General features: G+C 33.3%; 1 protein-coding gene across 1 annotated transcript; it reads left to right on the top strand.

The window, feature by feature from the left end:
- The first annotated feature begins 486 nt into the window (after positions 1-486).
- Positions 487-27,470, top strand: LOC129961911 (astacin-like metalloprotease toxin 5). Its single transcript, XM_056075578.1, has 6 exons — positions 487-618; positions 3,235-3,308; positions 7,229-7,319; positions 8,486-8,594; positions 12,260-12,435; positions 27,197-27,470. Exons 1-6 carry the CDS (start codon positions 570-572, stop codon positions 27,424-27,426), a joined length of 729 nt encoding a protein of 242 aa, XP_055931553.1. The 5' UTR covers positions 487-569; the 3' UTR covers positions 27,427-27,470.
- The last annotated feature ends 184 nt before the right edge of the window (positions 27,471-27,654 follow it).

Genomic DNA, 27,654 nt, shown 5'->3' with positions numbered 1-27,654 from the left:
TTTTTTTTTTTTTTTTTGGGGGGGGGGGAGGGGCACTCCAGCTGACTTTTCGGCATTTTGTTAAAAATTATTTTTTTGATTTTCTGTTTATGCTTCTGAACCAGTTGTGCTTTCAATTTAATGTCTGAAAAGAAGCACACACACACACACAAAAAAAAAAAAAAAAAAAAAAAAATGCTATGCATCGACTTTTGCTATCTTCAACTGCTATTTTGTGCTGAAGTTTTGTATTCAAGGAAAGAGTTGGTGGTCGTATTATGTTCCTTAAGAAAGCCATGTGTCCGCTTACACTGATATTTTGTGCGTATTAATATCAATTCAAAATGTTAACAGCAGGAAAAAAAAAATGACATTTGCGAATTCATCGTATCGTTGAATAATACGGAATTTGAGTGTAAAATGAGCATTTAACTGGTGTTATCGACAGGAAACCTACGTAGTAAGGGAATTAAACAGATTTATCGATAGAAATCATACCGAGTGTGAAAAACGCCATATGACAAGAATATACTGTTACTATTCTGTTACTTTCTTGCGTTTTGCATCTTCATCATTTGCATTTATGCAAGATGATTGTTCTTGTTGGTCTCCTACTTTTGTGCTCAGGAGAATCTCTACGTGAGTAAATAATTTCCTTCTGTTTAGCATTTTAAGAAGGGAAAATAGAATTATTCTAGTTCCAACAAATAAAAAAGAAATGAGCGTTTAAAATGTCATTATTTAAGTTTTCAAATAATTGATTCATTTATTTGTTTATCTTTCATGGATAAACAGCGAATTTTCATGGATAAACAGTGTTTTTCTTTAACATATGTTCAAATAAAAAAAGAAAAGAAAAAAGTACGAGAAATGAATGATACGTAATTTAATTTCAGGATATCTGAAAACATGCGAAATATCTCTAAAAAGATTGTTTTGAATTATTATAATCTGCAGACGCAAAATAAAACAAATTTATATCTGATTCGATTAAACTATAAAAATCCTATGACATTAAAATGACATTCAATTGCTGAATCTTTTTGTTTGTTCGTTGAAAAAAGCAACATCGAACTAGACGAATAGTCTGAAGAATTTTGTTCAAAGAATGTATTGAAAGGGAATCGTATTCTATAATTTTAGATGTGACTCAGAATATGCATAAATTGGAAGCAATGATTTCATTGTCAAAAAGTTGCTAAGATGAAGATTTCCGGCTTGGAGAAGAGTATATTGGGAAGTTATAAAATCCACTTATGTGTCAGTAGATTACAAACATAATGTGCTGTTGCAGATTCTCCTGTACTTAAGCAAAAAGTATCAAATAACAATTTTTCGAGAAAAACGAAATCAAAACTGAATAAAATAATTTCTATTGGCGAGTTCTGTGTTGAATCTATGAATGAAAATATACAAACTCTAAATTTCACGAACTTTTGCCTCTTTTAAATCTCTCGAATTAACTGTTATACCTGACGAATACCAACGGTTTGCTTTTCTAATTTGCCTTACTATTGAAGATTTGAAATGAAATTTTAGATTGATGATTTTACGAATATTTATAGATTTTTTAAAAAAGGATATTTTGTTATTTTCATAGGTCTTAGATAATACGGCCAAATGCTATTATATTTTTACGTCAATATATTTACACATTATTATAAATTGATAAATTGAAGTTAAATTCATTTAAAAAATGTTCGCTTTTTATTGTTGTCGTATCATAGACTTTAGAAAATTTTAAAAATTTTGGTATTTTTACAAAAGAATTGATTAATTTACGTTTTTAATAAATAAAATAAATTTTATAAGTCAACTAAGGACGCTTGAGACCACCCATCTCTTTCATACAATATAATAAAGGGAAAGAAATGAATTAATAAAAAAAGGAGTTTTCTTTATATGAAATGAATAAATGAAATTTTGTTGAATATACTTAATTTCTGCTCACAAATCCATGAAAGGAAAGAAATTGATTCGTCTCAAAAGAAGTTATAATCTTTATTTAATACATGCTGTTTTTCACGCTGATAAAATTGGAATTTTGTAATCACTCATTTCCTGACTTGTCTCTATGCATTACAATTCCGTAGTAAAACAATATTTTAACATTTCCAAATCTTAACTTTCACTTTAAGTTTGGTTAATTTTTTTATGGAAGGCGCCATCTGGTGGTAAAATTGAGAAGTGATTGCAAAATCTCCTGATATTTATAATTATCTATTATAAAATATATTAATCTAGATGGTAAAAAGGTTTTAAGAACACGCTTTTAGAGTAGTCTTCTATAAAGTATTATATATATATATATATATATATATATATATATATATATATATATATATATATATATATATATATATATATATATATATATATATATATATATATATATATATATATATATATATATATATATATATATATATATATATATATATATATATATAATACTTTATTATATTTTATTATATATATATATATAATACTTTATAGAAGACTACTCTAAATATATATTAAGCTCTTATATATATTAAGCTTTGAAGATCAAATACAAATCATAAGAAATTAGAATAATATTCTGAAAAAAATTATGCCTTATTGTATATGATAAAAAAGTTAACATAAAAAAAAACAGATAAATTTAATTTCCATTTTTAACTCATAAAATATATTTGTTGTTGTTTCTGAGCCAACAATCATGTTAAAGGGCAAACAATTAATTTAACTTGATCAATAAACAAGACTAATCTCATGTTAGATGACATTAAAACTGTTAGATGTTATATGACATTAAAACATGAAGTCAAATCTTAAATATGAACAAAGCCTTATTGCAAAACTTTCCTAAGAGCTCATTTTATATAATTGGTATTAAATGGTATTCAGTTCATTATGAATTATAAAAATATTTAACTGAATGTAAACAAAATGGTTTCAAATTAAGCTTAACAAAATAATTTCAAATGACGCGAATCATTTCAATTAAACTTTCAATTATTATTTCATTGTTCTTACGATTGAGATTTTTGCAATATAATATTTGAATTTTATAATGTTAATGATTTGATCACATTTGAAAAAAAATATACATAATTTTTAAGCGAATCAACATTATTTATGTTATTCTCTCCAGTTATTAGAACGGTTTGAGGTTAAAAATTGAAATCTAAGAATTAAATACTTTGTTTAGAAAATATCCATTAACGTATTAGATCTTCTACTTTCATTCATGGAAAATGAATTGATTTTCAGATGGCCTCCAGTATGCACCGATGGAAAACCCTGATTTATTTGGCGGTGATATGGCAGGAACAGATCTTAATGTGGTAAGAAAATATATCTCCTTTTAAACCATTACCTGGAATTTCCATTCAAAATTAAAATATATATATATATATATATTAGAAAACAAGATAGGATGCTTTGTACTCAGTCGAAAGAGAATTAGATATCGTCACTGTCATATCAGAATGTTATATGCCAAGGTCGTTTGATGGATGCAACTGTTAATCAGCTCTATATGCGGCATGTGCCCAGACAGCAAACGCACTCCACAGTGAAAAGGACATTCCATTTAAAATGAGCATGCGTCTGGAAGTGTCCAACAGTGGATTCAAATAATAAGGCTTCTTTATATGATGAAGCTGCTTTATTCATTAAATACAATTGACAGGGGGGAAAAATATATTTGCAAAAGAAAGTATTTCGCGATGGTTCGGTTACATTGTACAGTTAATAAGGAAAAAAAAGCAGACATGATTTTAAATGATCTCTCATTATTTCTATAATTTTATATCATTCAATTGTCCTAAATTGTGACATATTATTTATTTGAAGCTCATAACTTTTAGATGACACAAACAAAACTTTCGTCTGATATATAATTTAAAAAAAGTAAGGAGTTTAAATAAATAAATAGAAATTATTTAATAGCATGACAGATACGACAAGGATTTGTGACAGATATGAGACGTGCAAACACTTGAATTATCCTTGCCTTTTTCTTTCTTCATTTTGCCTATCGCTTTTGGCAACCAGGCGATTTGGCAAGATGAATGATCTCTAAAAATTTCAATTATATATTTTATGTCACTTGGTCTCTTCGGCAAAATATTTTTAAGCTTCAACTTTTCATGATTCATCCGCTATAGAAGCCTGACGATACTCTGTTCCTTGTACTATGTCCTTGTCTCATTTTCTGTCATCTCCCGTACAATTGCAACAGGATATGGAAGCGGAAATGACGAAAAAATACAAAACCTTCTCTACTGACGCTAATCGCATTTTCGCTTTCACGTATCAGAGAGAACGAAGAGGGTGTCGGAATCGTCGAAAAACTCGAGCTCAAGATTTTCGCGAATCTTCACGTTTTAAACCTCCCCGAAAAACGCGTTTTTGGAAAATGCCCGCCGTCTGTTTGTTGGTGACAAAGATAACTCGAAAACGCTTTGGACTAAAGGGATGAAATTCGGAATAAAATCTCTACACCAAATTTCTATAAAATGTTGAGCAAAATGCATTCTGAGAAAGTCTGCCTGTCCGGCTGTTTGATTATGCGATAAGCGAACACGACCATTACAAAATGAAGAGACTTATACGGGTGAAATCCGGTGCACAGATTGAAAATTTAAAAAGGATCTCAGAGTCAAACTCAACTTGGAATGAACTCATATATACTCTTAAATTGTTGTATATCATTTCAAAATGTCATATCTCGCAATTGTTTCCAACATCTGCTTCAAAATTTCGCATGTTCCGCGATACGTGGTTTTCGACGTAACGGCATTTGATGTTACAGTCATGATATATAAAAGTGATTGCTTAAGTAGATTTCTCATAGAAATCTCTGTCGATGATAAAGTATATATATATATATATATACATATATATATATAAGTGTGGCTGAGTGTGTATGCATATGTGTACGTGTGCTGGCGCTCTACGAGATAGAATATTGGACCCAGAAGTATCAAATTTCGTACAAATATACTTTGGAATGTAGGAAAATGTATAATTTTTTTTTTTTTTTTTTTGAGATTTTAATGTATTAAAAATTATATATATATATTTTCATTTTTTACTTCATAACTTTCGCAAGTATAATAGTGCAAAAGTATATTAAAATATTAAAAAAATGTATTTGAAATGATACCAATTGAATTTCGTAATTTTTTCCCCTTAAAATTCAACAAATACAGCTAAAATAAGTTTAAAATTTCTTTAAAGGTTAGGCATTTTTTAAGGATATTTGTAAATATATTTCACAACCATATTATTGCAGTCATTCTTGATGTAATTCATTCTTGATTTAATATTTTATACTCGATTTTTCTTCTTTTGTTCATTGGAGATTCGCTTTATTTTTTTATTTTCCTATATTGAATAGGTTTTTGTTTAAACATGCCTTCAATACTCTTTTTTTTTCTTTTTTTTTTAATTCTGTGGCATTATTATTAAGGTTTAACTTCAAAAGCAAGGTCGAAAACATATTACCGTCTTGCATTATAATGACGAATCTGACATCGAATTATTGAATTTTTAATACTTAATCTGAAATTAAATGGAATCATTGCGTCACTTGAAACACAAAAATCACTCAGTAATCCCCAATACTTGAGGTAAAGCCTCAACGTTCCTTTATATTATCATTAAATATTCAAAATAGGATGCGTCATCTAATCAGGAGTTTCGAAGGTGATAAGGTTAATGTTGATCACTTTTTAAACATTGTTGATTTTTTCTGTAATGATTGGTTGTACGAAAATATACTATTTTTCTTTAGCTTTAAATTTTGCTTTCTTATTCTTATGCATTGGATTCTTTTTTCTTTTTTTTTACTGAATTAAAGAAATTACTATTAAATAATACTCCTAGATATTACGTTAGTCCTATAATATATTCTGCAGCATACACAGATCTTTAAGGAAAAATTATTTTGCTTTTTATGAAAATGCTTCGATTCAACTGCATGCTATTGGAATAGTTGAAGTTTAATGGTTTCTTGCTTATAAAAGTCCGAATTTTGTTGAATTTGTAGTAAATCAGAGAAATATAAGCGCAGTGAACTTAATTGCATAAGACATCTAAATTGATATGGATTACATGTTTAACAAAATTTAAAAATTAAACATAATTTGCCTTTAGTCATAATAAAGCTTTTAAGACTAAATTATTCATAAAATATTTGACATTTTTTTACAGCCAATACTGCCGGTGTACCTGCTGGTTTCTAAAGGCAGCTAATTCAAAATAAGTTTAAACAATGAGTCATATAAATTGACATAGATTGAAAATATTAAGAATTAGGTCACAGATATTCATCAGTGAATTTTGTTGAATCCAAAACCTTTTCAAAAATGAAACTGAAGTAATTCTTTGATCATAGAACAGGTTTCAAAGCCTTTTGAAGATTATTTAAGACTTCCTACATTATGACGATCTTTGAAAGATGTTACAGATTTCTTTTCCTGCAGATGGCGCTGTTGAGCGTCTTTTTACAATCGACGTGAGCCTTATCTACTTATGTGACAGGCAACGAAACGTTTGGATGGAAGGTGCCGGAGTAGTCTAATAGTTACTCTTACAGCAAAATTACTGTACATGATGTATATAATTTCACGTGGCTTTTAAAAATAAATGATTCAAAAGACAATTTGAAATTCGTAATCCACTGGACCACATATGCAACAAATAGTTTCCAGAAGTGGCCTTTAAAGAAAAATAACAAAACCATGTGTTTCTCTGTTCTTTTAAAAATCAATTACTAGCTACTTTTTCCTGTACACGGTTGTACGAGAGCGTGCTTGGATTGTTATTTATGAAACAGAATACATGTTAGAATGTCCGTTTCTTCAGTTTCTTTTCTTTTGCCGTTTCGTTTCTGAAGCCCTGATAACCTAGTCGCAGAGTTCTGTGTTTTAGCTAAGAAAACAGTAAGCTCGTCATCTGTAAAAGTCAAAGACCAAGTGTCTATGTCTGTGACTGTTTTCATGTGTATGTCTAAGATGTAATATCACTTTGGTGTGGTTTGGGAGTTTAAGGGTGGAATGTCGTGGGAGAGGGTCGCTTTCGTCATTTGACCACATTTCAAACCTTCGGATGGTGTTAATCCATCAAATCCTCTGGAAGATGAAGTTCAGAAAAGAAATTCAAGCAAAGGAAAAGCAGATTGTAGTGCAATTAGATTATTTGATAACATAATCTGTTTTCTATGCATGTGACATTCTCAAATATTTTTTCTCTGAAGGATAAAAACGCAATAAGCAGGGAGGATCGGCTGTGGCCTGGCGGTATTGTGCCCTACGTTCAAGATCCCGGTCTCGAAGAAACGATTAAGTGTAAGTTTTACTTGAGTCACTATTTTTTACAATGACTCTGTTTGTCACTTGAAAATAACGAAAGCAGTAATCATTGCCCGTATCCCAAACGACTTAATGAATAGTGATACGTAGATAGGTAGAGAGAAAGAATTTATCTTCCTTTGTGAAGCAAGCGCAGTGCATATGAAGAGAAATAAGTGAAAATCATAAGGTATATTTTCCTTCCTTTTAAATTTATAACACTTTAAAATGCACAAAAACTATAAAGTCCTTATTTTCTTTTAAACCTATAAATATTTTTTTAAATGGTCGCCTTGGTACGCATACAATATGTAAGGTCCATTCTGTCTTTGAAACGTATACACTTTTCAATAATCGTTTACTTTGGCTCGTGCAAAAATTGCAAAATCCATTTTCTTGCCTTGAAAGTTATATCCGTTTCAATAAACGTTTATCTTGACACGCACAAAAAGTGTAAGAAACATTTTTTTTAAAATTTGTTCGCGCAATAAATGTTCGCTTTGACACACTTTTGCGATGGCTGATTCTTCATCTTTAAATGGATTCTAGAGATTGCACCTTTAATTAAGATAGTCCCCCTCCCCTCCCTTTGCACGTGCACCGAGACAAGAGATTCGCACACTTTTAAATCAACTCCTTTTATATCGGTCAGTGTCTTTTGTGGATTGCATAATCTTCTATTCTGACCTTGGACACGACTGTTTCGACATAATTCAGTGCAATGTCTCTTTATGGGTATATATTAAAGATCTTCCGTTTTTGTCCATTAAAGAAATGAAAAAGTGAAGAAATTGATATGGATGTGCTTCAAAAATTGTGCAATGATTAGATGCTACCTATGTAGCCAAAATAATCGAAAAGAGCAATTTAAGTTATGCAAAACAAATTTTGAACTTGTATCATTCTATGTAAATCTTATCTTTGTTTCATTCTTCATTAAACAGTTGCAATCGTTTTGTTGCAATCGTACAGTTGAATTTAATATATTTCATTGCATTTCTTTTAAAGACAAATTTCACAGAGTTGATTAAATGTTTTATAATTATAAATTTTTTTAAAAAAAAGCGTAATTTCTTATAACAATTTATTATATATGTTTCTTATAAGTGGAACTGAACCCAAAGAAATTTTCTAAAACGTCTTGCTTTTCCATTTACTTCCAGATATGTTTCTGGTAGATAGAGCCATGGACAATTACAAAAAGAAAACGTGCATCAGATTTATTCCCAGAACAAATGAAAAAGATTACATCAGGCTGCATCCGGGACAAGGGTATTAATTTGAGTTTAGCAATTTTAAAATTAATATTTTCCCTAAAGCAAACATTTCAACCGACTAAAATAGTACTGCTGTAACTAAACAAATAAAAAAAAGCAAAAGTAGTTGTTCAGTAGTGCTATTCAAAATTGAAGAAATGGTTGCATATTTATTTGGATTTTGTTTGTAAGTATATTTCAATTTAGCTCTTAGTTAATAAATGAATATACTATATAATTGAATAAATGATTATACTATATAATTCAATAAATTATTATACTATATAATTGAATCGTGGTTCAACGCTCCTGTTACCGTACTAAACCAAAGCTACATCCCACCACCTACTCCTACACACCTATGCCTCTCTCCTTGCTGCACTACAAGAGCCATTCCAGTCTTCGTCCAGATACCGTCGACTCATGATCAAACAACTTCGATCCGGTTTACTAGTCTAGTCGACAGCGGATGCCGATGCTCCGCGTCACTGGAACCACCAATTGTTTTCCTTGTGTGTGGTTTTAACATAAAGCATTCCAAACTTAATAATTACAATACTTGGTCATAAACCTAGATCATTCACTTGATCGTATCCATTATTGTCATTTTCGTCGTTATAATCTAATTCGATCATATTTGTATAAACATACGGTTCTTCAACGAATTTTACAGTTTCAGTGTAAGACTGCGTAGAACTTTCTTGTCCATTTGAAGCCAGAATTGTAACTTCTGAAGTCAGGACAATTTCATTGCCAGAATTATTTCGCAGAAAAAAAAATAAGGAGTCACAAAAGGAAGATCTATTTGTGACTTCTTGGGATTTAGCTTTTCTTCTTTTTTCTTTTCTTTTTTGACATCCATAGTGTCATTTCCTTGGTATGAACCTGATTAGATCTAACAATATTAAACATTTTATAATATGAAATATTAATATATGATATGAAATTTAAGGGTAGGTAGGTAAGGTAAGGTAAATGTTCGTAAATCTACTTACTTTATGTTTATAATATGTTGCACACTTGCATTACAATTTAATATATCTATTAACTTCGTAATTTCCAAACCTGTCTATTGTTCCAGTTAAATTTCTTTCTCTCTTTTTTCCATCCCGCTATTTATTGTTCGGAACATTATTTTAGTTCTTGATAATATTGGAGCCCCTCAATCGTGGGGGGTCCAATGCATAGTATCCACCACACCCGGATGGCTGGCCCTGATTAGAAAGAATGTCTATCCTTAGAAACTGTTAAGGAAAACTGAAGCAACAAAAAGGAAATGTTATAGTAATTGAAGGATTAATTTATCATAAAAATAAAATACTTAATGAGATGCGAATGTCAGTTAGTATTACCGCTCAGCAGGATGAAAAAGGTCTTAGAACTTTCGCATGAATCAGTATTTGGGAGGTTATATGGGAATAAGAAAAACGAAGGAAATATTAGTTATAATTTTTATTGGCCAAACATGTCTACCGATGTTTCTGATTTTGACTCAATATGTATGGGTTGCCAGTTGAGGAGGAAAATTAAAATAAGTGACATGGCTCCCATCACTCCATTTACTCGTCCTGAACTTCCTTTTGAAATCATAAACGTAAATATTTGATAGTTCCGATTGAACCTCCATCTGGCCGCCGTGGACATAAGTACATTCTTTGTCTGATGGATGAAATGTCGAAGTGGCCTGAAGCAATACCTCTTCATCCACTGATCGAAAAGGTAACATGTGATGCACTGTTGTGGATATTTTCTCGGAAACTCGGAATTTTATTCCAAGCTTCACAGCTAGTGACCAAGGAAACAATTTTAAATCTCCCCTGATCCAAGAATGTGTTAAGAGAATTGGGTCAAGTCTTAGATTTTCTTGCTCTAGTGATCCAGCCAGTAATGATCTCGATGAGAGGTGGAATGCAGTGTTAAAAGATATGCTGCACCATATTATCAGAGAATATTCTGGAGACTGGGGATTGTCATTTTTAGTGTTTACTTATCAGCCGAGTACCACTCCTGGGGCATGCCCTTCAAACTACTATATGGTAGAGATGTTCGAGAACCTTCTGCCATTCTAAAATCTCCGTGGGCTAGTGAAGTCCACCTACCTACAAGATTGCCTAATCATAGATAAACTATTTAAAAGAGATGAAAATTAGAATGGAAAAAGCTGCTAAGAAAGTTTCCTTAGATGCAGCTGATATACAAATATCGTGTAGCGACTATTTTAACAAACGATCATTAGTAAGAGCTTTTGTCATTGAAGAAAGTGTGGTGATGTTAATACCCTACTCTAGCAATAAGTTCTATGCTAGATGGACTGGACTCGGTGAGACAGCTCAGTTCAATCTTCCTCATTCGTACAAAGTGAAGTCATCCGATGCTACTATTAGGCACGTGCACGTGAAACAAATACGGAAGTACTGTCCTCGATCTATGGATGTTGGATGTCTTTGAGGAAGATCAGTCCAACTTCCAATATATCAGATAATGATAGCTGTAAATTGCGTGACAAAATAGATGCGAGTCACTTAGGTGAAAAACTGAAAAACGAATTGTGCAGTTATTGTCTAGATTTAGTGAACTGTTTACGGATAAGGCGAAAATCGCTAACGTCGATGCTCATCGCATACGGCTGAAGCCCGATTTAGGGAAAAAAAATCTTTTGTGTATCGTATTCCTGAAACGCTAAAAGGCAAATTGGATGTACAAATAGGCGAACTTTTCTCTCTGGAACTTATTGAGGAGAGACGATGGGATTGCTGGCAGCAAATTGAAACATCTCTTCTGCCATCGCAATTCTATTGTGTGTGTTTCTGTGCTTCCCGTTTGTGTCTCCAATAAATGCCTATTGTAAAAACCAGAGCATTTACTGGAACCGCTTTCGCAAACACGAGGTCACGAATGTTGCAAATGCTTTGTCGCTGCGGTCATATGTTGCGTTGGAGGTGATAGGACGGAAGCTCAGGCTCTATGCAATGCGGGAACGATTGCCTTGTAAGCATCAGCAGAGGAGCAAATGAATCTCTCCGGTAAAGTGATGCCATTTGTACTCAGTTTTTAATATATCGAACTCAAAAATGAATAAAGAAATTTATATAATTTCTTTAATGATAGTGGCAGTAAATATTTTGAAAGCCATTCTCCAAGTGATTTCGATTCTAGTGATGAGACCGAGAGTGACATCATAAAACATGATTGTGAGAATAGTTCTGTCACTGATTGGAAATTTAAATGACGACGAAACTACGCGTATGGAACACCATTAACAACAGTGAGATGGAAAATTACATATCATGCAACTTGAAGCTATAAAAAAAATGACGACAGTTTAGTATGTTATGAATATAAATTGCCTGAGGAAGAAAAGCAAAAGTATACTTTGATGAAACATGCAATATAAAACTATTTCTTCCTGTTGGAGATAGTTTTCAAAAATATCATATATTAAAAATCTTATAAACAATTATTAGAAAATCATATATTTGTGATACAACTTTAAAAAAAATGAATAATTTCTAACTTATTATTTTTATAATACTGAAAATGTTTCGCATATTTATCGAAATCAAAATCTGGTGGAAATCGCATATTAAAACTAACATCCGATAGATGTCAAAAGGAAAAATTGAAGACAAGTGAATAGCATTCTAACTTATTTCTCAATCCCATTTCTATTTTTTATGGCAGATGTTATTCTTTCGTGGGTAGAGTAGGAGGACCGCAGATCGTCTCTCTGGGCAAAGGTTGCGGATGGCAGGGAACCATTACCCATGAGCTGGGCCACGCCATCGGATTCTACCATGAGCAGAACAGATCGGACCGAGACGATTATTTGAACATCTTCTGGGAGAACATCCAATCAGGTAATGAAAATGTCTGTCTTGCTGATTTTGGTTTTAGTTACCTTTGGTTAATTTTGTCATAAGAAGGGTAAGATACATAATGTATGTTGTTTTCGTAATGATATGATGAAGCATACAATGGAATAACGTTTTTGTTATTTGTTTCACCAGTTTCATATTTAACCTAGAGATTAGAAAAATAGAGGAAAATACAAAATCATTTTACAGCGGTTTTTACAAACAAAAGCATATTACAATCTGTTTTTTTAAACTGTGGAAAAAAGGATAGATTTACTCCTCTTTACAATTAGTTAAAATATATAAGATTTGCGATTTCCCTAAACTTTTTGCGAAACTGTTATTTTTGTTGTCCCTCTCTGTAATCCATCCATCACGCAAAGACTGATACAATACAAGAGATTTAAATGGTCAACTCTAACTACAGCAGGAAAAGATTAATTCACAGACGGGTGAGAAATGCTAATTCTTTATATTAGCTGAAAATAAAAAATAAAATTTCTACTGGTATAGCATTACAGCATTTATCTGAGCATTCGATTGCAAATCTGAAGAACTGAACTCTTGAATCCTATTTCAACTCATTAGCAAATTCTATGAGAAAAACCCAACAAATGATTTCTATTAACTGTGTGTTTTCAACGCTAACAATACTTCATTTTCATTCTTGCAAACTAAGTTAATTATTATAAATTAAGGAAGATTCAATTATTACTTATTGTTTATTGTAAATTTCTTATCTATTGAAAAAAAGGAGTCTTCATTCGACTTAAGATTAAATTTCAATATTTATTTCATTATGTATAGCACTCATTGGTTTATATATTTTGTTGGAAGATACTTAACTCAATTGGATCATATTAATTAATCAAGCTAAATTTAGTTTCTTTCTTAGGAATTAAAAGCTTCTAATCGAAAAATCTCACTTGACATTTTAAAATGTGTGCCACGTAGACACATGCCTCATTTCTTCCTCTGGCTGCTTACTTTCCTGAGTCTGAAGAAATGCGGCGTCATTTTTCTTTGAGATCACTTCATCGCTTTGTGCAATTTCGTCGCAATGGTTCTGCACTTCAAAGATCGTGAAAATATTCAAAGGGTTTGCTATGATTTCAAATAAGGAAATACAACTAAAGTAGGAAACTAAGTAGCTAACAGAACAAGTCATTAATGGTTTCATCTTTTATGAGTTCTTCCACCTTTCCCGAACTAACATTTACAAGTGCATTTCAAGTTTAAATATATTATGAATGCAAACATTTTTCTTCTGTTTTTTTTTTCTCTTTCTTAACCCCTTCGCATACAATGACGAGTCTGACTCGCGTATCGAATGACTGAATTTTGTATTTTAAATCTGTAATTAAGTTAGAGTATTCAGTCATTTAAAATCCAAATATCACTTAGAAGCACTTCAACATCTCAAATGTCATTATATTACTACAGGAATGAAATAATAATAATTATTCATAAAAGAATATGTCATCTCATTTGGAGATTAAGTAAATGAGTAGGTCAAGGGGTTAAAATGGATATATAATTCATTTGACAAAGATCCAACTCCCTTCGAAATTCGCATACGGCCTTCGAAGTTATTTAAGATCGTACAATCCGAAAAAAAGTGGAATGAATTATTATCTCAGGTACCATCCATTTTAGATAATATTATTATTAATCCCCATATTTAAGAATTTCTCAAACATGAATAATAATTTTTTTTTGGGGGGGGGGGTTACGTTTATCTATAAACACTGTCACTCAGAGACAGAAATGACACGAAGTAATTGGGTGTGCAGTCTATGCACCAAAATTCTAGATTTTTTAAAAATAAAATTTTCAATGCAATCTCTTCACAAGCGACAAGGACTAGATGGATGGGATGAAGCTTTTCAAGTAGCACACTGTATCATGATATTGTAAAATAATATTTAAGTAAGCAAGGAGCGAATTATCACACACTTTCATATCTCATTTTAAGTAGGTCTTTTAATAAACATTTTTTTTTACACATTTTTGGATTGAAAATATAATTCGAAGCTAAAGAGAAGGCTATTTTCTCTCACATTTTCTTTCACTCACTAAGATTTCCTAATACGGTAAACCATAGAAATTATGTTAAGAAATAATTGCTACTGAAATTATAGAATACTGTCACGTATTAGCAAAACTACTCAGTGAACAGTTCAACTATTTTTAAAATAAATCATTCATTTATTTCCACTGTACACATCACAAAACATTAATTTAAAAGTATTATATTATTCAGTCAACATAAAAATTAAAAGTCATCCTTCTGTCACTCTTCGATTCTAAGCGATCATTCTCTCTCTCTCACTCTGATAAAAGAAAAAAAGAAAAAAGTGCAAGTCGAACTCTTCTTGCTGTTCCGATAGACGGTTCTATAATACACTGAGAAAATTATTACTTTTCCAAAGTCATTTATCGTTTTTTGGGGTTTGATTTCCTACCATTACAATTTCAAGACAAAGAAAAATGGGAAATAGAAATCTTTGTAAAGCGCGTGTTGTTCATCAGAATTGATAATTGATTTTAATATAAAAACGTTGGTATATTATATAAAAGATTAGGATAGATAATTTTCGAAAGCACAATTTTTTATGATTATACTTTCTTATTTTTAATTAACCATATTTACTTTCAGAAAAGAAAGAAAGAACGATTTAGAACTTTTAATTAAAAATGCGATGCTTTTAAATTCAGGATAAAGAATGAAAGCCAAAATATACCCTATATAAATAAAATAGAAAGAATAACACCATACACCAAAATATACACTGTAAATAAATACAATTTATTCATATTCAATATTTGGTAGAGCATCCACATTCAGGGAAATACACTCTACTTTGCCCTAACCCTACGGAGCTTGATTTCCGCATGTGTTTGGATGATGGAGAGTAGTGTTTTCTTCCATTCAGCTTGGACAAGAAATGCAAGTTCTTTCACCGATTTTGGACGTTTCCTGCACCCTTAATTCAGCGATCCAGCTCGTTCAAGAGGTTTTCTGTAGGATTCAAGTCTGATCTCTGGGCAGGCCAGTCCAGTCGGTTCACCCTATTGTCACCATACTAATCCATGGTGGAACTCACAACATGACAAGTGGCGTTGTCATCCTGGAAATAACACCCCTCAGGGGCTCACCTACTATAGTTGAGTACGGGTGTCCCAAGCCCGAGGTTCCCAGGGATCTTTACTCCCTTTCAGTTCGCTCTCCTCTACGCCTTCTGCTTTCTGCTGTGTGTTTTCTTCCCTCGACGGCAAGCGAGGGAGCTCTCCATGAGAAGCTGTCGCCGCCGTGTTTGCTTCTTGCTTCTCATGGACAGCCAAAACCCCAAGTGTTGGCCGTGCGTGGTGACCCATTAGAAAGACGGTCCCCTGTGCATCAATCGGCTGGTAGATAGTCACCTGAGTAGCTAGTCTGCTAGGGATCAAGCGAAGGGGTTACTCCTTGGGCTTGGCGTTAAGGGTGGTCACTGTCCCCGGGGGTAACTCCGAGCGTATAGGTAACCGATTAGCCCTATGGTAAGTACTGAGGCTGGAAATGCCCAGAGCCGGTGGCTGCCATCCCTTGTTGGGCTCCGTGGTGGGCGGTGCCGTCGAGCTTAAATCATTGTTAATGTCGCATGGGCTCTCGCAAAAAATCTCCCTTCAGTGGGCATCGCAAAGTACCTAATCTTTTTACCAACCTTCCACAATTTGACCGCTTTTTTATACTTAAAAGAATTTCTGACAAAAACGAAACCTTTAATTCTGTATCACCTTTTCTTGTGCAGAAGGCTATCTCTGCAACAATTGGTGATGTTACTGCAACACGTAAAATGCGTTCTGGTGACTTGCTGATCGAAGTCTCCAACAAAAAGCAAGCACAGCAAGTAATGAAACTGAAAGCTTTAGCTCATATCCCTGTAACATCGTTAAATTTTTCAAAGGGTGTAATGTTCAATGTTCCCCTTGAATTACAGTTCCTTGAATTCCCTTGTGGTGAATTGTTCAATGTTCCCCTTGAAGAGATCACTGCGGAATTGAAATCCCAAGGAGTGACCCATGTACGCCAAATTACCATTAGGCGGGATGAACAACTCCTTCCCACAAAGCATTATATCCTTACATTTCACAGACCAACAATCCCAGAATTTATATATGCTGGATATATTAAACTTCCGGTCCGACAGTACATCCCAAACCCTTTGAGATGTTTCAAATGCCAGCGTTTCGGCCACTCGAAGATTAGTTGCCACGGGACACTTACATGCGCCTGCTGTGCAGGAAAAGACCACGATAATAAACCGTGTAACGCCCCCGAAAAATGCGTGAACTGCGGAGGCTGCCACGCATCGTTTTCTCGAGCCTGCGAACGCTGGAAAATTGAAAAGCAAATAACTTCGATTAAATTTAAAGAATCAATTTCTTATTCTGAGGCAAGACAAAAAGTATTAGCTCAAACACCCAAACTTGGTGTGAGCTATGCTTCCGTTGTAAAAACACCCTTCTGTGAAAACTGTAAATGTAAAAATTGTATGAAATATAACTCCCAAACTGCAAATGTCAAAAATTCTTCAGACTCTGAGGTTGAAAATACAGCATCCAGTGCACCAGAAACTAGCAAACCAGTCCGATCGAAATCAAACTCCAATTCTCAAAGAGCACTAAAGCTAAAGCTGTCAAAACGGGGACTCTCGCCAAAAGAACTAAGAACGAAGTTAAAAAAATCTGCAACACAAAATTCTGTCGCTTTGGAACTTGCGACGAAAGGTAATGTCCATAAGGACTTAACGTCCATCTTTGGCTCACCTAAAAGTCCCGATTCCATTTCCCTCCATCCGTCTGGCGAGGATGATGAATTACTAAGTTGCGACGTTTCGCCAACTCTTCATAACACTTGCCATAATAAACTCAATTCTTCAGTTACTTAATGGGCACTTTCATTTCTTGGAACTGTCGTGGTCTTCGGCCCAAAGTTGTTGACATTAAGCATATTATTAATCAGCTCCATCCTGCTTGTTTTGCTTTTCAAGAAACATTCCTGAAACATGACATTGCTGTGAAAATACGTGGATATAACTGTGCTCGGAAAGACGCTAACACTGGAAATAATCCTTCCGGTGGTGTCTGCATCTTAACGTCGAACCTTTACCCGAGCTCTCATTTAAATTTACAAACTTCCTTACAAGCTGTGGCTGTTCAAGTCCATATACGGACCCTTGTCACAGTTTGTAGTATATATTTGCCACCACATGCTGTCATTAACCAACACGAACTTAATAGTCTAGTGGACCAACTACCCAAGCCATTGTTGCTTCTTGGCGATTTTAATGCTCATAGTACTTTGTGGGGTTCAGAAAGCACAAATTCTCGTGGGCGACAGATTGAACAGTTTATCACTGATAACTCTCTCTGTCTCCTCCATGATGACGAGAAAACATATTTCCACGAACCCACATGGACATTTCACAATCTGGATCTGGCTATTTGCTCTCTTGATCTGTTTCCGTTGCTCAGTTTTACAGTTGAGAGTGATCTCTATGATAGTGATCACTTCCCCTTAATGGTCTCCTTCGTTGATAGAGGCGGCGTGACTTCCTGTCCCCCGCGTTTCCTATTCCAGCGGGTAGACTGGACTGCTTTCGCGCAACAAGCAATAATTTCGGAGAATATGGTCAGAACGACTAATATTACAGAAGCTATACAAAATGTAGTTGACTGCTTAATTGACGCTGCGAACAATACAATCCCCAAAAGCTCTCCAAGTCTGAGGAAATTCCCGAGACCGTGGTTGAATGAGGCTTGCTGCGACAGTCACCGAGAACAAAAAAAGCGGTGGAATATTTTCCGTAGATATCCCACAACAGAAAACTTAATTGCTTTTAAACGTGCCAGAGCTAATGCTCGTCGTATTCGTAAGCAAAGCCAGAGAGAGTCTTGGATTAATTTCGTCTCTTCCATCACAGCCTTTACTTCTCCGAAACTACTCTGGAAGAAGGTTAAAGCAGCTAATGGAATTTACAAAGAATTTTCTATTCGTGTTCTTGAGACGGAAAATGTAAGTGTTTCTTCCCCATTAGATGTCGCCAATGCTCTGGGATATGCATTTGCACAGGTTTCTGCTGTTGACTCGTATAAGCCTTCATTTGTAGAAATTAAAAATCGTGCACAACAGAAATCGTTGTATTTTTTCACTCGAAAATCCCTTCCGTACAATTCGAAATTTAAAATGCACGAACTACTAACGGTGTTGTCGAAGACTCATGATACCAGTCCTGGTCCTGATGGAATCACATATAATATGCTTCGCCATTTGCCGGACACTTCTCTTTCCAATCTGCTAATTTTATTTAATCGCATTTGAATTGAACAGAAGTTTCCATCACAATGGCATGAAGCTATTGTGATTCCAGTCCTCAAACCCGGCAAGGACTCCTCTAACCCTCTACACTATAGGCCTATTGCACTCACAAGTTGTCTATGCAAGACACTTGAGCGCATGGTTAACGCCCGTCTTATGTTTGAACTGGAGAGAAAAAAAATGCATCCCGCTGCTGCAGAGTGGTTTTCGCCGAGGACGCTTGACTTTTGATAATATTGTTTTACTCGAAACTAAAATCCGCAATGCATTTGTCCATCGGAATCATCTAGTCTCTATCTTCTTTGACATAGAAAAGGCCTATGACCGTACCTGGCGGTTCGGTATTCTCTCTACGCTTACAAAGTTTGGATTCAAAGGAAATTTGCCCATGTTTTTAAAAAATTTTTTATCGTTACGCACATTTCGTGTTCGGGTCGGTAAATCATATTCCGATCCTTTTATTCAAGCCGAGGGTGTTCCACAGGGAAGTGTCCTCAGTGTTACAATTTTTATCTGTCATTTCAGTCAAATTCTTAATGTTTTACCCTCATCCATTCAGGCTACTCTTTATGTTGACGATCTTCAGATCTCCTGCCAAGGAATCAACATGCGCTTAATAGAGCGCCAGCTGCAGGTTGCAGTTAACAAACTGGTGGGATGGTGTGATGAAAATGGACATACTATTTCTGCTGAGAAAAGTCAATGCATTCACTTTTGCAGAAAACAAGCCATTCATCTGGATCCTTCAATCCATATTGGGAATAATGGAATACCTGTGGTCAATGAAATAAAATTTCTGGGAATAATATTTGACCGTAAGCTCACTTTCCTTCCGCATGTCTTACATCTGCGGAAGAAGTGTGACAGATCATTAAACATTCTTAAGGTACTTTCTAAAACCACTTGGGGAGCAGATCGCACTTCCTTGCTGCAAATTTACGAAGCAATGACTTTATCTCGTATGGATTACGGATGTATGGTGTATGGCTCTGCGCGTTCTACAGTCTTGCGTAGACTTGATACTGTACACCATTCTGCTTTGAGAATTTGTTCTGGAGCATTTCGAACCTCACCAATGCATAGTCTTTACGTTCTCTGTCATCAGCTACCACTCGATTTACGACGTAAAAAACTGTCTGTCCAGTACTACCTTCGAGCTTTGTCTATTCCGAAGCACCCCTTGTCCTCTATGACATTTCCGGTGAGTCTTCGAAGACTTCATAATGCTCGACCTTCCCACATTCTCCCATTTTTCGAGAGAGCTAAATCTCTCCTTCACGATTCCAAGCTCCATGATAAGGTGATACAGACCTCTAATCTCTTTTCCTTCCCCCCCCCCCCTTGGAAAATTTCTCAGTTTTCCTTTTTAAATCCCTTCTCTAGTTTCGAGAAGCAGAATACTGCCCCTATTATCTACCAGAATCTGTTTAATTCTCATCGCTGTCAGTATCTAGATCACCTAAAGGTTTTTACGGATGGTTCAAAGTCAGACGATCATGTTGGTTGCGGTATTGTTTTTGATACCGATACATTCAGTTATCATCTAGATACATTGCTTTCTGTTCTATCTGCTGAATTATTAGCAATTTTTTATGCTCTTAAGAGGATTTCACTCTCTTCTGATCGTAAATTTTGTATCTATACTGACAGCATGAGCTCATTGAAAGTACTTTCTAATACTCAAAATCAGATTCATCCGGTTGCCTTGGAAATCTTGGATCTTCTAAAGATTCTCCAAATCAGGGGGTTTGAGATACTATTTTGTTGGATTCTGAGTCATGTCGGAATCGTTGGCAATGAACTCGCGGATAATTCTGCAAAGAGTGCGTCTTTACTTCTTCAGAGAGACATCCCAGTCAGTGATGCGAAAAAGGCAATTCAACGTCATTTTTACTCACTCTGGCAGGAGTCATGGAATGTTCAAATAAATAACAAACTTCACAATATAAAACCTATCATTTCATCCTGGCCTTGTTTACCAGTGCGAGAGCTAGATGTTAAATTATCTAGACTCCGCATTGGCCACACACGTCTTACTCATAAACATCTTTTATTCGGCAATCGAGCTCCATTCTGCACGAGATGCAAAATGATTTTAACAGTTCTTCACCTTTTAGTTGAATGTCCTGATTTTAATCGTCATCGTTTAAGATTTTTTAATGCTTCAACAGTGGACATGCAAATGCTTGTGGGGGAGCATCCCCACAAAAATCTTTTTAAATTTTTAAAAGAAATTGGTTTTTATCATATTATTTAACATTTTATTATGCTACCACTTTTTATATCTTGTTCACTATGTTAAGAGACATTGCCATGTAATTTTATCTATCAGTTTCTACTTTTACATAATTTTACATAAAAACACGGTCTTTATATTTTAACCGTATGTCTGGCGCAGTATGGCCAGGTTTGGCTTTTGCGCCACTAAACTTCACAATCCAATCCAATCCTGGAAATAACAATGATCCAACCAGTAAAATTGCCACAGCGAAGGAACCACATTGTTGTCTAGAACAGCGGAGTAGAAGTCATTATTCAGCTTACCAGGAATTGTGTTCGAGGGACCCAGTCTATACCACGAGAAACATCCCCAGACCATAATTCCACCTCCACCAAACCTTATTTCAGGCACAATGCATTCTGACAAAAGACGTTCTCCATGCATATGCCAAATACAGACTCTGACATCCGATTGGTAGAGATTGAACCTTGATTCATCACTCCAGAGAACCCGTTTCCACTCATATATGGTCCAATTTTGACGTGCCTTACACCACCTAAACCAAGCAACGCGGTTTGATTTTGTAATCAAAGGCTTATGGGCAGCAGCAAAACCATGGAATCCCAGCAAGTGTGCTTCCTTGCAAATGGGATTTATCGAAACAACAGTCCCGGATACTTTTTGGAGCTCCTGGAATAGGAGGGCAATCGGTTTGCTGGTTTTTTTCCCCAAATTTCTTTGGACAGAACTCGTTGGTCTCTATCTCTTATTTCGTGGATCTGCTGTGTTGAAGCACATTCCGATAATCACCACTCACCTTCCACTTCTTAATCACAAAAGCTACGGTATATTTTGGGCTATTTACCTCACTAGATATACCCCTTAATGATCGGTCATTTCTTTGACATCCGGCAAGTACGCTTTTCTCGAAGTCATATAGCTCTGAATTTCATGGCATCTCTCATGCGACTAATGCCAGTGCTGTTTCCTACACGATATTTAAGTACAGAAGGAGTGAAGTAGATTAGGAGCGCATATAACCTCATTTGCTTGGGTACTTATACTTATACTTGGTCCAAATACTTATTGGTGGATAGTGTATATAGGCATATTTAATTGTCTGGTAACTTCAGCCAAGATATTAAAAATCAAGTAATTTTCGTTGTTGATGAATAATATGACAAGCTTGATTCATTTTAAAAAGGAGAAGGAGGAAAAATAAAGGTGGTATAATGTGAATAAAGATGTTGCCATATTTTTAAATATGGGATTATGTCATTGTTAAATATACGCAAAGTTGTTAAATATAGAATTTGCTATAGAATGTTTTCTATATTGCTCAACATTGTTTAATGTATAATTTTCAATAATATTTGCCCAATATTGTACAATGGGATTGTGGAACTTGCGCTCAGTCATTAAATAGTGTCATTTGGGCTTGCATTGTACGTTTATTGGAATTCAATTACCTTTGCAGGAAAACTTGGCAAGCATCGAGAGGGACTATAGAGAATGCCCTTTTCTCGTATTAATAAGAGAATGATTGCTGATTGAGGGTTCTTTTTCTTGAAATATTCACCTTTTTTTCTTACAGTAAACTGATAATTCCTCTTTAAGAAGGCTAGGAACATTTTTGAAAGTTTATTTTAGATTATTTTGCTCGGTGTGTTTGATTTTTTCCCCTCTTCGTTATTTTGATCCGATTTTAAATATGCATAACAGTACTGAAGTTTTCGAAACATCAAAAAGAAAGCAGTCAGCTGTGCATAATGGACATCAATATCGGCAATATTGCTGTCGCCTTGAAAATGTGATAACATGGCGCTGCATTAACGAAAAATGTAAAGGGGTACTGAAAACAAAAAACAACTGTGTTCCTCTCAGAAATGCACCATTCTTGTAAGCCGGATGAAGCTCAAATCGACATCAAAAAACATTTAATAAAAATTAAAAGGAGACTTCGAGATTATCAATCAATGTCCAATGATCATCAATGTTCGAAATTTTTAACAATGAAAGTAAAATAATTATTACATTTATAACTTTTCCTTTCGAACTACTTGATTTGTTTGGATATTATACCATCAAAACTATAATATATAGTAACTATTAGTCTAACTATAGTCAAAATGAATTTGAAATAAGATTTGAAAAATTGACACTAAAACCTATAGATATATTAAATTTTAGAATAACAAACTTCTATAATAATTGATGCAGATATAAAAATATCAAAAATTGTTATCTCTGTAGTTTTCAATATAACATTTTAGTAGGAGTAAAATTGTCTTAACATTTATTTAAATCAGATTAGTCAAATAGAAAAGAAATACAAGTAAAAAAATGTCCATAAGTGGATTACTTCGATCATGGTATTCTGCCGATTATTTATCAGTTTTTAATTATTGAATGCTACATGTCTGTTACTTAAAAAGTATCGATAAAATATAGTCACATACAAAGTTGAAAAAAAAAAATTAACAACCAGAGCTTCAATTATGTCGAAAGTCAGTTTGATATTTAAATAAGTAGCATTAAGCGGCAAAATTAACTCATTTTGTTTTCCTTTCAAAGAACAATTCTTTATGGATTAAACTTTAAAAAATGGAATAAACTTTCTGAAAATACACTTCAAAGTAGAATAAAATATAGACTATTAAAACTGTTTTATCGGTCCGATTAAAGAAAATTGTTCCTCAAATACATCATCAATTTCTTTAAGCTCAATAATGTAAAATATTTTTGGATTTTCAAGTTCATACCAGCATATAAAATCTGAACTCAACTTTGATATTTTATGAACTGTAGCATTTCTTTTTTTTATTCGTTTGTTCCTCAAGGTATAAAAGCACAAAACCTTAGTTTTTTGTATTGTTTAGTGTCTCTAATATTAATTTATTATATCTTTTTTCTTTAGTTTTTTCCAATTCCAATAAATGATAATGATTATAACTGTTTTCTGAGAGCTACGATAGACCTCTTGATCTGAGCATCAAATTCAGGAAATAATTTTAATTCTAATTTAAGCCCCCTTTGAAGGAGCTCCCTACCGAAAAGAATCGCCTTACCTTATTTTTAAAGTATTTCTATAAAATTATACTGTAATAAGTACTAAACTGTGGTCAATAAAATTTACTCTCAAAGGATATAACATATTTTGCTGCTTAATTCAAGCAGTTTAAATTCTGTCTTCCCTTTGCTAAAACATATAGCATATTTATTAACTTTCATTAAATTAAAAGAAAGATCGAGTTCATGTGACATAAGGACTGGCTTTTTGAGTTAGTCAGCAAATAATTATCAAATATCCACTGATAAAGTTAATTAATTCCTTAGTTCAGATATAATGCAAAAAAAAAAAAAAAAACTGAATCTATCGGTACCACAAAGTATACTTTTGTAGAAAATGGGACCAAATAAAGAACTTCTAAAAACAGCGGCATGTAACATATGAACAGAAAATAGCGATTGATGATGAATTTTTTTTAAAGAATTGTTTTCACTTTTTCAAAAGAGTCCGTTTTGAAAATTAATGTTTCTATCTAGATCAAAGCAACATCCGTCTCACCAAACAGCATTTTACATAGAAGAAAATTTTGATTTTGCCTTAGGAAGGGCCTATTTGTTTGACTTTTGACTTCGATCTTGTATTCTGTATTACATACAAAGCCATACATACATACATACCAGTTATTACATTGAAATATTCTCTACACTGTCAATTTTGGGATGTTGAGCTCTGGATTGACTATTTGTAATCTAGCAAAGGGGTACTTAAAAAATAGGACAAAATGTCATTTTTTTCATCATATATATAACTATTCTCACCATTTCTCTCAAGTTGAAGTAAGGATCCTACAATTTTTAATCACTAAATCACACAGCCTATTAAATTGTTGGGAACTGAAAACGACATTGTATTCTTCTAGAACTAGGGAATCATTTAGTGCGATTACATACAAAATAAATCATCATCATAAACAAAAAAATTTTGTTGTCTTATATATATCATTCTTTTAGAAACTCCACAAGTTCGAGTTAAAAAAAAAATTTCTTTTCTTGCTGAGCATTCCAGTATGTCTCTTTCAAGTTTCTCTTCCCTTTGCAAATGCCGACGAATGTAAGTGAACAACATTGTTTGCGATTATCAAATTCTTTAGGAGCCATAATGATTGGACGTTGTATTCTGAAATAAATGCTTTCTTCCACATTTGTGGCCATTCCTTCGAAATTGAAAACTAAGCGAATCCCTGCAATTTTTCTAGATAGAAATGTGAAATATTGTACGTATAGATGAAAATAAAAGAAAAATTATACCAATTCACAATTGAAATTATGATGGAATATAATTTTTACAATTTTCGTACAATTGCCTACCTTATTTAAGGAAATTTTGTAATTGGAAGTATGTTTAGATGCAGTATTTAAAAAACAAAAACTTGTTCCTAAGTGCAATCATCTAATGCTTTTTAGAAGAAAAAAAAATGATTTCAGAAACAATGCTTACATAGCTGTGAAATTAGCCTTGTCTAATATTTAAATATTTGATATCGTAATTTCAATTTTGATTACGATAAAGGTTAAATCTATATGAATCTATACTTTTGGAAAAAAAATTCAATGGGAAAGAAAAGAAAAAAGAACGAATAAAATATAAAATAATATATTTTATTTCTAGCTTTCCTTTGTGCATAAATTTAGGACAGATGGAAAATTAGTATCAAATCATTAGCAGCGCTTTTAAGAAAATAGGCAGAAATTTGCTACTACATTACCTGCGAATAAAACTTTAGCTCATGATACTGTATCTGAGAATTAGCGTTCTAATGTAATACGTACAGATGTTGCATTTACACGTAGATTGCTGGTACATAAGATTATGTATATTTAAATCTGACAGTAAATAAGCTAGAAAATGAGGTAATATATTTCAATAATTATTAACATTTTCTTATTAAAAATATGTTTTTTTTCTCTGAAAATTAATTAGCAGTTATTTTTAAAATTACTAATATGATTCCTATCTTATTTATTTTGACAAAGCGCTTATTATTTTGCAAAAAAAAAAAAAAAAAAAAAAAAAAACAATTTTAACGTAAAAAATACATTAGCTCATTTCAAGTATCAGCTTGTGGAATATATATACATATATGCATATTGAAAGAACTAAACGTTATTGATATCCATTTAAATTTGAATTGAAAGCAGTTTCTATGTATTTTTTCATTTTGTTAAATAAAGTTAAACCATAAAATATATAAAGTTTAAATCCTCATAAAACTGAAAATTATAGTTCACTTTATTAGATTAAGTTTGTATTATGCAAATCAAATTTATAATTTTTATTATTTTGTGTGGGGAAATTATATACGTGTCCCTTTATAATAAATTTTTAAAGCACATTTCTCACATTTTATTTATTATTTTCAACACTCGCCTGAAACGTGGTGAAGGTTATCATCATTTTTCTCACGGAAGCTTATCGTTTCGTTATCAGAGACATGGAGTATCATTCTCACGCTGACAGTGATTGATTACCATATGGCGTACATTGTAAAATCGCCAAATCTTACATGCAAAGATAAAATTTAAAATTTGGTAACCTTTTTAAATCTTGAATGCAAATGAGACTTTTTAATGAGTTAGCGCAAATGCGACTGAGCGCATCGGACACACAAACTTGCATAGTATTACACAGTGTTGGACTTCTTAACAGAAATTATTCAAATGAATTTATTTGAAATAAAATTTAAAGTAATGTTTCTGAGTTAAAATTTTACATTAAAAGAACTCTCAAAGCTCGGTTCCTATTGAATATTGAATGATTCAGCACTCAGCTTCCTCTCTATTCATACTATCATATCATATAGCCTAAAATATTTTGCAATATTTATAGTGGTATTAAGGTACATGGGTTAAAAATGGCTTATAACTTTATTGCTAATTTTTTAGAAAGCTGGATATGTAGAAAGATGTTCTCGATTCCTCTAAATAGATAGCACAATCCGGGCCAAATTATGTACGAGAGAAAGTTGATGACAGAAAATTCTACTTGTCAAAGTATGCCTTCAGTTTTAAAAGGAATAAAATTAACACAGCTCAACTGTCGATTGTTAGCGAAAAAAGTCACGAAGTTTTCAATAAAATTTTTTCCATTCTTACTAACTATCCATACTTCGCAGGGCAAGAAGATCAGTTCTTCAAAATGTCCCCTCTCCAGAATATACTCCTGACTCCGTTCGATTATGACTCTATTATGTTATACGGATCCCTGACCTTTTCGAAGGACAAAGCAAACAGATTGCGCACAATGGAAGGCAAGGACGGACGGTACTTGAACGACGTCAACACTAAACAACTCAGCAAAGACGATGCCAAAAGAATCAATATGCTCTATGACTGCAAAATGTAATTCTTACAGGGTTTTTTTTTTTCATTAAGAAATAAAGACGTATCTTAAAATTTCCGAGTTTCTTTTTTACAGATTAGTTTATAGTTCAGAGTATCATCATTTATGTATATGGATCCGTATAACATCTGATAACTTGCTGTGATGGTTGTTGCTTGAGAAAGAAATTTCACATATTATTAGATTTTATTTTGATACATCAGTGTTACATCCAGATTTTATATATTTTGG

Source organism: Argiope bruennichi, chromosome 1, assembly GCF_947563725.1.
Source record: "Argiope bruennichi chromosome 1, qqArgBrue1.1, whole genome shotgun sequence".
In the NCBI taxonomy this organism is placed as follows: Eukaryota; Metazoa; Arthropoda; class Arachnida; order Araneae; family Araneidae; genus Argiope; species Argiope bruennichi.
Note: the sequence above shows the minus strand (reverse complement) of the source record. Positions and strands in the feature narration are given on the sequence as shown.